This window comes from Corvus moneduloides, chromosome 1, assembly GCF_009650955.1.
Source record: "Corvus moneduloides isolate bCorMon1 chromosome 1, bCorMon1.pri, whole genome shotgun sequence".
In the NCBI taxonomy this organism is placed as follows: domain Eukaryota; kingdom Metazoa; phylum Chordata; class Aves; order Passeriformes; family Corvidae; genus Corvus; species Corvus moneduloides.
The window spans coordinates 41,191,699-41,203,209 of NC_045476.1; the positions used below are offsets into that span (position 1 = coordinate 41,191,699).

Here is an 11,511-nt window from a genome sequence, read left to right on the forward strand (position 1 = left end):
GGTTGTATAGGAAAAAAGAAACATATTACCCAAAAGAGATGTAGTAATTTGTCCAAACATCCTCTGGCAGGGTTTGGGACCAGTCCTATTTGTCAAGTTTGTATCCAGTACTTTGAACCACTGTTCTGTCATTTAAGCAGGATAAGAAACCGTATTGTGAAGAACCCCTGAAATTAATAGTCCATTATGCAAAAATTTAGGATTGTGTCCAAATACTTCATTAATTGGGGTTTTATTGATTTTTTTTTTTTTTTGTGGTAATTGCTGTACAATAGTTGTTTTCTTATGAATATGCATGAATTCGAACTGGTCACTTCTAGTAGGAAGAATAACTTGCAGACTTTGAACAGCCAATAGTGGTCTTTCAAGTAAAAATCATGACCTTCCAAATGAAAGTTTGCCCCTTCTGGGGGAGACAAAATAGATTTTTGTGGTCAGATGAGAGGGACTGTTCTGTATAAACTTGTCTTCCATTGCAAGGAACAATTGAGACAAGAACACAAAATGTGTTTCTCATATCTGTGAAATCGTGAGAATGTGATCTTTCCATTTTGTCAAAAGGGCAGCTTTTTTGTCTTTTAGCTATGAATCTTCAGCCAGCTTCTCATGTGGTATTCTGTACCTTGGAAAATTTAATCAAGGCTGTATTTGAGGAAGAGAAATAGTTTGAGCTGCTAATATGCTGCTGTTCTTCCAGTGCTGTCTAGCCTGCTTTTATGGATCCCTAGAAAGGTTATTGATTTACTGCGAATGTGGCTTTCTATAGTAAGAGCTGAAGGCTGTTTGCAAACTACCACCTGAAGCAGAGGCTTGAGCAGGAAATTTAGATAATTACATTCTGCTTCCATTGAAGTCCATGGCAATTTGGAAATTAGTATCAGGAGAAGCAGAGTGGGGTTATGTGACTTGGAGCTGCTGCTGCCAGCAGCTGGAATAAGTCTTCAGCTTTATGTTGCAGAGATGCTCAGCCACCTGGGAGCCATTCCGAAGATTTGGAAAAACGTTTCTGCTAGCAGTTGCCAGTATTAACACTAGTTTTTGTAGGCATTCTGTCTTTGTAGTTCTTGCAGGGTTAGCACATTTAGACTCATCCATACTACTCAAAGCTGTTCACATGAGATGTCCAGACAGGTTTTGCCAGCAGAATGGGCAGTCCCCTGAGTTTTCTCATACTTTCTTTTCTGAGGGACAAAAGTTCTACAGATGTTTTATTTAAGCAGCATCAGCACTTTTGATCCCACATACTTATGGTTGTACAAATAGTGATTTTTTTTTTTTTTTTTTGCTTGGCCATTGAATTGAGAAACTGGAAGCAATTCTTGGTTTTAGTTGACCAGAAAGTTTTTTTCAGGCAAGCTAAATGAAGCATTTGCATAGTTTCAATTTCCTCAGTCCTTTTCTACTGGCTTTAATAAAAATGGCTCATTTTCCAATTGAATTTAAGTTTTAATTGAAAACAATGTTTTGAAACAAATACTCAAAATATGTTTGTTTCCAAACTTTAGAAGAAGTTTAGTCTTTTCTGGTTTCTTTATTTTTATGGCCCATGATACCTTAGGCTATTTGTCAAATTTGCATTTTTTTCCCCCCTGAAGCAATATATTTTCATAAACTGATTGCTTAGCAGAATATTTTTACCCAACGTTGTTAGCAATTTTGCAACTCGCTCCTTTTGCCTTAGTGTTTAAATAAAACATAACAGAATGTTGCTTTTAAAGCTTATAGCCTCTAGCCTACAGTTTGGAAAAAATGTTGTGATATGTAACATCAGGTATGACTAGAGAAATCCAGCTGGAGTCTGTGAGAACGAGGGCAGTACAGGTGGCATCCAGGTAACAGAAGTACAGTGTCAGGGGCAGGGAATATCATTTGTGATGGGACAGTTTGAAAATACTGAATTAGGTCTAAAATGAGATCACTTACAGATTAAAAGAGGGTATTAGAGAAAGAAATTATTAATCAAGGTTGACACGGTCTTCCATTATCAGCAAGCTATTGTGCAGTTGTCCAGCCTGAGCTTTCTTGCACTTTCAGCATATCTGTTAATTGCAATTGTCAGAGACAACATTAGCGCAGAAAAGTAAGGGGCTAATTAAAACCAGTAGGTGCTGATTTATTTATTTCAGCAAAAAAGAGCAAGATAGCATATTTGTTGGGAAATTCTACTTTTCTTTAGAGCAACTTATTTGGCTATCCATACCCAGCAGCACCAGTGCAGCCAGGGCTGGGGGCTCAGTGCATTTACCACATATAAACAAAGGAGCCAGATTACTCTGTTCTATTCCTTCACATCACAAGGTATCTGCTATTTTGGAGTGAGTGCACAACTTGAACTCCAAACTGGTGATAGTGGGGTATGTATTTTAGAAGTCAATGAGATTATGTGATTTGAAAAAGTCAAGCACCTGGTTATCTTATTGCGACTTTTCTTTTTTGTTTTGTTATTAGAATAAAATTTACAAACCAATTCTTCCCACAAATGTCCATACTGTTCACCAATAGGCAGCTAACAGTGGTTAAATTCCAAAGTACAGTACTGTGCCATGACTAATGGAGTGAGAACATTACCTGTTTTACAGAGCTGCTTTGGAGGTTTCCCTTTGCACAAGAAAACCATGTGCTAGAAGGCTGCTCTTGGCCTAAGAACAAGGCTTGCATAGCTTGACTAAAGTGAGAATGGATTTGGAGGCTTTGCTATTTGAAAGAAGAAGAAATTGTCTCAAATAGGGGTTTCATCAAGTCCTCTGAAAAGTTTTTTATTGTCCAAACTTAGGAACTAGCTCTTGGAGACGCTAGGTATTGGATTCTCCTGCTGAGAATATGCTCAATCCTTTTTTGAGTCATTCTGTAATGCTGGTTGCTGAAGTGTGTTATGCTGTTACAACCTGAGCCTGATGGAAATTCTCAAAGTGTTGGAGAAATTTGGATTAAGTGTCATTGGTGAGTCAATTAGTAGGACACAGTGGTTTAAAGGTATTGGTATGACTGTGCAGAATTACTTTTCTCAAGGATACCTGAGATATGGAAAAGGAGATATGTTGCTCTTCTGATCCCCCTGGTGCACTAGATACTTCAGCTGTAGTGTCTGAGCTGGTCCCAGATACTCATCACACTGCTCTGTGTGTATACGTGCTGGAAAGGAGCACTGGCATCTTCCATGTAAATATATATGAGGATCAGCTGTGGTCTGGACTCTCGATAGAAACAGCTTAAAGTTTAGGGCTAAAACTTTCTGTTTGTAGTGTGGCTAAGTGCTGGCTGAGAGTGGGAAAAGAGGTTACCCTGTTACTCAGGTAGGTAGAGAAGGAGCTAAACTACTCTGCAATTTTTGGTCTATTTTAAAAGGCTCTGCTATTAATAGAAAGGGAAGTATGAGCTGTTACAGCTGCTGTGTAGCTCTGCACAGGCAGACTGTGATGAACCCATCAATCCTTCGGAAGAGTTGCCCGGGCTGTGGCTGCACAGTGCAGTGTGGGAAGCTCTGCTGTAGAACGGCCTTGCACACACGGCACCCCCTGCCTGCATTCCTAGGTGGAAGAAGGACCTGTCTGATAGCTTCTATGCTGCTGTAGTGAGCATTTGAAACAATAATCGCCAGGCTGGATTAGCAGGGGAGGCTAGCAGTGGGAAGGAAGAGGTGAAGGGAGCAAAGGAGAAAAGAGAGCTTCAAGTTTAGGATATATTACACTTAAAATTTTGAGACTGCTCCACGGATAGGCCACACAAAGAATTAGATTTACAATTTGAACTAAGTTCTGGAGGAAAATAATTGGACTGGTGAAGCAATCTCACTCTCACTAAATTGCTTTCTGAGGAGCCTATCCTGAATGGGGCTGTGCAGCTCTTTCTGATATTTCAGCACCCTCAGGTCTCATTGACTTTGGGGGGAATTAAACACATTGAACTCCTTGCTAGGAAATTAGTTTCTTATAGGTCTAATTTTTCTGCTGCAAAGTGGTAGCTGCCTTTCCCTTCTGTTAGCAGTCATACCCTGTGCCACTCAAGTCCAAGCCTCAGCATGCAGGTATCGTTTAATGGTTCTTTTGTGAGACATGTAGTTAAGCATTTGAACACAGATTCTGTTCCTTACTGTTTTCTGTGGCTAGGATCCCTGACAGTTTTGTTACACTGACTGCACCAGTTTAGCAAAAAGAACATGCAAAATATTTGATGGAAAGTCTTTCCAAAATGAATCCTGTCAAAAGCCTAGAAACCAGTTTTGTGTTTTGTTTTGTTTCTTTATGTGGGAAGTGTTGATGAACAGAAGGGATGAACACACTTCAAATTAAGAGGACAGCTTCATTATCATGGAGGATGAATGAGATAATAAATGAGATCATTAAAGTGAAGTTTTTCTACCTTTCCTTTCCACCAGCAAAGAGCTACTGAAATACAGTATATTTACAGTCCTCAGATTACTGAAGCTGTAAATGCTTTTGCTTTCATGGCCTCCATTTGTGCTACTGCACATTTTGGGATGATGGATGATGGAGCACCAGGTGTTGGGATGAAGAGAATCAATAATGTGATACAAAAGATGAAATAACTCTGATGGAACATCAATAAAGGCTAAAAGTTGCCATAGGGATTTGAATCTTAAAGAAGACCCTGAAAAAGTGTATTAAGAAGAATTTGCTTCTCCCCTTGCACTTGTAGTGTCTTTATTCCATGAGCAGAAGTCACCTGGGGGCTCTGTCAAGTACAGAAGTAGAGGAAATTTTTATTTTCTGTATGTACATGGTGCCCAGCACAACAGTTCTGGGACACGATGTCATAGTGTCAAGGTAATTTCAGGACACAGCTGGCGTGGGTGCAGTTTGGAATGTTTGGTCCGAAGCAGAGAGGATTTGATTTGATAAGAAATATATTAAATTAAATTTGTTATTAATTTGTATGCTATTCCCACAAGCAAACTAGATTAATGCATTTAGAAGTAGCTACTTGTAGTTTATGTCCATGCTGTTGGAATGTTGTTTTGAGGAAATGGCAGCTGCTCCTCTGCTGCTGCAACCTGTTCTTGGGGCACTAAAGAAACACAGTAAAGCTAGGCTGTTAGTGTTGAGACCCTTATCTGTTTCTAGCCAAGCTAAAAAGACTACTGGAATATGCCATGTAAAAATAAAGCTATTAAGGTAAGGTTGGTGTCATAATTTTTCTTTTGCAAATCAGGCAGTAGTATGTGGCACAAAGCTTTAGAGCTGAAATAAATTAATGCAGAAATCAAGGTTAGGTCACATACCTATTTTCTTAGTTCAAAGTCAAACCATCACAAAGAGAAGAGAAAGAACACGCTGTTCTGAAATACCTTGGTGTTATTACTAATATATTAAAATGTGAGACCTTTTAAAAAATACTCCTGTCAAAATACTTAATTCTGCCTTCCAAGGAATAGTCCAGCAATGCATTTAAGCTTATGACCTATTTCATGCATGACAACGCAGAACTATTCACATGCTTTAAGCTGTGCACAGGATTAATTGGCCAAAGTTAACAGCCCTGCTGGGACGAGATCAAATGCTCTGCTCTAAGGACCTGACTCTGCCAATCTCACTCATGGGTTTTTTCTGCAGTAAGACAGCTATGAGATTTCATCCCATGCAACACAAGACTGGTGTAGCCAAAGGCTACTCATGCCTTAGATTTAAGAGATTAAATCTTAAACTCCATGATCAGGCCTTGTCCTTTAACATTGCATCACATTGACTTTTTTGGCAACTTGAGTTTCACAGGGGTTCAAAGCAGAATGTCTTCTAGGGGCAGATGCTTTGCAGATGTGGTGGAGAAGGGTCATCAAGGGCAAGAAGTCATGCTTAGCCTAGTTATCACAAGGAGACAAACCCGGCTTTTAACCAGCTGCAGCTGATGTTCTTCCTGAGTTCAAACCTTTGATCTAAATCAGGAAGACTAGGGACCTTAACCCAGCTTTTCCCATGTCATAGATGAATGCCTCAATCTTGCTCCAATTCTTTTTAGGAACTACAGAACCCAAGGGTCTCAGTGCTTTAAACCTGCAGGTATGAGCTTGGCTTTCCTTGGGGCAGGCAGTGGGGAAGACAGGCAAGGGGTGCAAAACTCAAACAGTTCAGAAAAACTTTTTAAGTCACAAAATACACTTCCTGCCCAAAGATGCTGTATTCTGAGTGTGACATTAACCTTTTTTTTGTGTCTACTTTCAGGTTGCTCCTATAATTAAGGAGAGGATGATGAAGAAAGGCAGCATGATGCTTGGGTACCAGCCTCACCGGGGCAAAGTCAACTTCTTCCGCCAGGTGGTTATCAGCCCGCAAGTCAGCCGAGAGGACATGGACTTCCTGCTGGATGAAATTGAACTTCTTGCTAAGGACTTGTAGCTGTAGTTCCACAGCATCAGGTGCTGCTCACAGTGATATTTATGGAGAGAGAGTGGCAGCAGCATTCTGGTGCTATTTTGTGAAAGGTAGTAAAAAGCTCGACGTATAATTTGGAAACCGTCATTTTACAGGTTGGTGTTGAGAACTTTGCAGGTAGAACACCCCTTCACAGGAAAGTATTTGCTGATGGGGGCTGGGGGGCAGGCTGCTGCTTCCAGCACCATTGCTGCCATTCTGGAAGTGTTTCCTCAAGAAGGGAGCGCTTTTGAAAATGGTGTCTATGTCCCAGGAAGGGCAGCTATTTACTGTGTGCCTGTGCACCATGTAGCTCAAACTGGTCACTTACACATGCAGGCAAAATTCCTCTGAAGTTGCTATTAGGAGTGGATTTGTCAGTGAGCCTTAATATGCTAGTTAATTCTCTTATCTGCTCTGTCAATATTTTAGTTTGGTTGGTAATTAACATGATAAGACTGGAAATTGTGAACTTATGTGAAATGAGTTTCTCAAAGCCCCTAACTAGGTGGATTGCCCAGGTTTTCTGCTGTGAGCACAGGCAGACAGTAGCATGAGGCTCAGTGCAGTCACCACACCGGGAGGTTTGCAGGAAGCTCCTGCACAAAGCCCTGAGTAACCAATATCAACCCTGCTGGGAGTAGGTTGAACCAGATGACCTTTTAAGGTCCCTTCCAACCCACAGGATATTGTGGTTCTATGAAACACAGTGATTGGGTCCAGTCAGTGTTTGCCAGTGGTGCCCACCCACCACCCCTCTAGGAGAGTGGAAAATATTGGAATAACGTTTAGAACTACTTACCTCTTTGTTAACAGGAGTTACCTATAATTTCTAAAATGCTGTTCACCTTCATCTATTTCTAAAGTGTAAAGATTTATTTAGAAGTTTTAGATGCACTTTAAAATTTTAACAGAGGAAAAAAACATATATTTACCTAGAAGAGACATATTTTTTATGCATGGTCACTTTATATTAATAATCTAGCAAATTGCTTATTTGTCATTGTTTATTTGTATTTTCCTACAGATTTGAGATGACTCATTATGTTACCAGTGTATAATTTGTAATTCCACTCTGAAATTACAATAGTGGTGATCAGAAAAGGTCTTCCTGTGATTTTAGGATATGAACAATTTGAACATTTTTGGTCAATCTTAAGTTACAAAATTAAGTTCTGCACTTTGTGTTAAGAATTAGACTATACTTTTCATCTGTTTTTTATTCTATAAAAATGATCCATTTTGTAAAGATAGAAAATTATTTCTTGTGATGAAGTTGTTGCAGCAAACTAATGGAAATAGCCATGTATTTCACCTTGTAATCAACATCTACTCAGCTTTAATGTTTTGCTGTTTGTTCTTTATTCTGTTGAGGTAGCACTGACCAGTATGAACCTTTCTGCTATAGTGTTTTCTGTCCTCCTGAAAGCTATTTTTAAACACAGTGCTTCCTTGTTTTAATTTCCTACATTGTACTAGGATCCAACATTGAGAGAAATTCCTACTTCCAATCTCCAGGATGATAGTGTGGAAAGCTTAACAAGGTAATGATAACCAAGGAGGTCACACTGTCAGAGCAGTAGTTGAGAGCAAGGGTCACCTGCAGCCCTTGACAGGTGCCTTTACCAGTGTCCTGGAAGTGGATATAGTTGTGCTATCATAGTGATCCACTGGACTTCAAGCAAAACCCATGTTGATAGTAATATGAAAATGAGTATCACAATGTGGCCCCTGGATTTTGCCCTTTAATACCTACAAATCACTCCATCATTTATTGCCTAGTGCTTCTGGCTATACCAGCTATCCTGATCTTGGAAAGCCTTTAAGTAAGTTCAGGGCCCATAAGGTTTATTTTGCCTCCCCGTCACTCTGGGTGGGGTGCAGAGTGCACAAGGAATGCTGCATGGCGGGGATGACTTTGCTGTTGCTTCTTGAGTTAGACAGGACTGTTAGCTCTTCTCCTTCTCTTTTTTTGACCTTGAAGGGAAAGACAGAATACAGTGTCAGGATGTTTTGTTTATGGTCCAGGTTATTGGTGAGCACTTGATCTTTGATTCATGGAAAAGCTAAGCTTTCAACAGCTAAGAATTTGGTCCATGGTGTTTTATGACACCACCACTATCAAAAAAGTGTTACTGTCTTGTTTCTCTTCATGTTCTTAGTGCATTTCTCTGCTTCCAGACACTGTGACCCTTGTGGCACATGTCAGACAGGAGTAACACAGTTCCTTTCTGTAGCAGTAGTGGCTATAGTATTTTAAACTGAGAGCAAACTGGAACTTTTTTCATATTTGCAGAAAATAACTCTCTGATCAACATGTGCACTGATTTCTTCAAAGCTACAGGTTAACCTTCCAGTGTGATGTGAATATCTTATCCAATCTCCATATATTTTCCATTGTTTCCGACCCCTTACCACATCCCAGGTGCACAATACGATGGCTTCATTTTAGGACTAATGTAATTTTCTCATAGTTGCTTATGTATGAGTAGTATGTACAAAATGTCTATTTTGTAGCTGGTGATTTTAATAAAAAGTGAAATAAATGACATCCTTATAAATACAGGCTATGCTTGTCATTTGTCAATCTAAAACTGCATATACAAATATAGAAGGTACCTCTAAGCACTCCAGATAGATAGCACTTCAGCTTTAACATGTGAAACCTAGTTTAACCCTGCTTCAGGATGTGGTTTATCTGTGTGCTGTGCCCATATCACCTTTAATAAGCATTTTGGGTGAAAACATGTCACAATTTATCTTACTTGTGCTTTCAAAGGCAAAAGCTAAATTGTCTGAGCAGAAAGGCATTTAATTTTTATTGTTTTTCTGCTATTCTAGCTAGCTGGGATTGGCCTGTGAGCTCCCTCTCCTAGTTACTGGCAATCTCCATCTCTCAGGATGCTAAATCAAGTTCTGGAAATAGTGAGGTGCATAAATCAGTGTAGAAGCTGATCCATTTGTTGCCTGTAATTTCTTGTGTCTACGTCTAATGAAATTTTCTATAGAAAAGGAAAGAAATATTTAGACAGAAGGGATACGGAGGCAGATTTTGCTCTGAGTGGCTGTGTCTTGTGAAAACTTTGGGCATTTTGAGATGGGTCCATGTGCAAAATCACTCACATAAATCATTGTGCCTAGAGCCAGCCGTCCCTGTCTCAGGACTTCTATCACGATTTTCTGTGATAAATGAACACTAATCATCAGAGTCTGGTTACATATGATTTCAGTGCTTCTAATTCCCACTGATTTAATGGGAAATCCTTGCTGGATTGGACCCTGAGTCTTATCACTGGGATCTCTTATTTCAACACCACTCTAGCACTCTGTACATCTCAGTTTATCTGCTTGAGGTGCATGTCTAGCGATTCAGATTTAACTTTATTTTTGTGAGGCTGAATTGAATGGTATTTTCATTTGTATCCTTCAATGATGCATTAAGATGCTTTTCAAATATCATTTGACCTGTCCTTAAAGGACAAGAAATGTCCTTTAAGAGAAGCCTAGTAGAACTGGTAGAGTCGCATTCCTGTAATACTAGGTAAGAATATGTAAAAACCTGTTATGTGCTTCAGGCTTCCTCAGGCACACAGACCACAGCACTAATTCACGCTCAAATAATTTTTCTTTTTAAATCTCCAGGTATCATGATAGGGCTTACAAAACTGATATGAAATGTTGAAGGCAGAGGAGAATTATTCAGAATTACTATGTGTTGAGTTTGCTCTCTTCTATTAGGTCACACATGAGCTCTGTGACAAGCCAAAAATAAGCTAAAAGTGACATTTAAGTCCCATATTTTCAACAGTGCCAAATGTGCCCAGCCTCTCTTCCCTGTTGGCTACTTCCATGTTTTTTCAGTGGCTGAGTGACGTATGGAAAATCAGATGTTGCAGGTAAGGCCCACTCATGCCTGTTCTCCTTTCTGTGGTGTAACTGGTAAATGCTGGTAATTATTTGAGCTTATGAGCACTGTGTCTACTGCAGTAACTGCTAAATATTGCTACTGTTAAATCCCAAAATAATGCAATTGCACATGTTAATTTTGTCTTAATTGCTCACGCTAATTGCAGGTTAGATGCAATCAAAGCTGCACTGCCTGGCAAATACACTGTGTACGCCACAAGAAACTCTGGTGGAGGGGTTTTCTTTCTTTAAATTGAATCTAGTCTCCCACAATTACATGTTTTTGCTCCAGATGTACAGTTAGATGTTATTACTCTAATTCTGTAACTGCACAACGATCAACTAAAAAATTGCTTTGAGAAGAGAAACAAAACAAGGAAATTTGCTCTGCAAGAGGAACAAAAAAGAGAATGTCAAAGGTTTCGAGGCAAACCCACAGAAGAAAACAATTGTGTTACTATCGTTATGGTGAACAATTAACCTCTGCTAAGTCTGTTGTACATGAATTGCTCTGTGGCTGTGCTGCACGAGTGGAACAGGGAAGCTGTTCCAGTCACGGAGTCATCAAAGAACTTGCACATGCCCTGGCACTGCAGCAATCTGCCCCAGCATGCCATGGCCCATCCACTATCCTAGAGAAGCCCTTCCAGAGGGCTGGACACTTTGTAGTACATTAAAAATTTTTGTATGTATCAGGGTAAAGTTTGTTTTAAAGTGGTGTCAGTAAGAAAAGTGACACTGAAGGGGTAATTTTTAAAAGCCCAACAGAGAGGACCACTTTCAGCCTTGGTAGGTAATGTACAACTAAAGAACAATTGATCACATTTTTAAAATTCATTAAAGAAAACTAGTAAAATCTTTATTTTATCAAGGGTGAAGGCTAATAATAGAAATTGAAAGATACAGACTCTTAATATGCCATCAAACGCAATTGTTCTGTTTTGATGACATAATTTCTTTCTTGCCACTTGTACAAAGCTATTTAAAAATGGAAAGTATGCTGAAAGCACTTGCCATGAAATAGCACAGGCCCACGGGACGTAACATTTTTCTTTAGGACTGTGCACAGCACAGCTCTTCCAAGAAGCTCTCACCCAGCTTGTCATTCTGGGAAGTGACTCCTTAAATCTGTCAGGCACTGACACTGGCAGCTTTATCTATCCTTTCTTTTCATGCCAGGTGATATGGATTTTTATTCTTTCTCTGTTTCTGTACCCTCTCTCATGCCTGTAAAATTTTT

At 39.6% G+C, this 11,511-nt stretch overlaps 1 protein-coding gene across 2 annotated transcripts in view; it reads left to right on the forward strand.

Moving 5' to 3' along the window:
- The window catches only part of GADL1 (glutamate decarboxylase like 1), an 83,475-nt gene extending 74,545 nt beyond the window's left edge, over positions 1–8,930 (forward strand). For both annotated transcript variants that reach the window (XM_032107557.1, XM_032107564.1), the window contains exon 15: positions 6,177–8,930. In XM_032107557.1, coding sequence (XP_031963448.1) covers positions 6,177–6,350 — 174 coding nt within the window. In that variant the 3' untranslated portion in view covers positions 6,351–8,930. The remainder of the gene's footprint in view (positions 1–6,176) is intronic.
- The last annotated feature ends 2,581 nt before the right edge of the window (positions 8,931–11,511 follow it).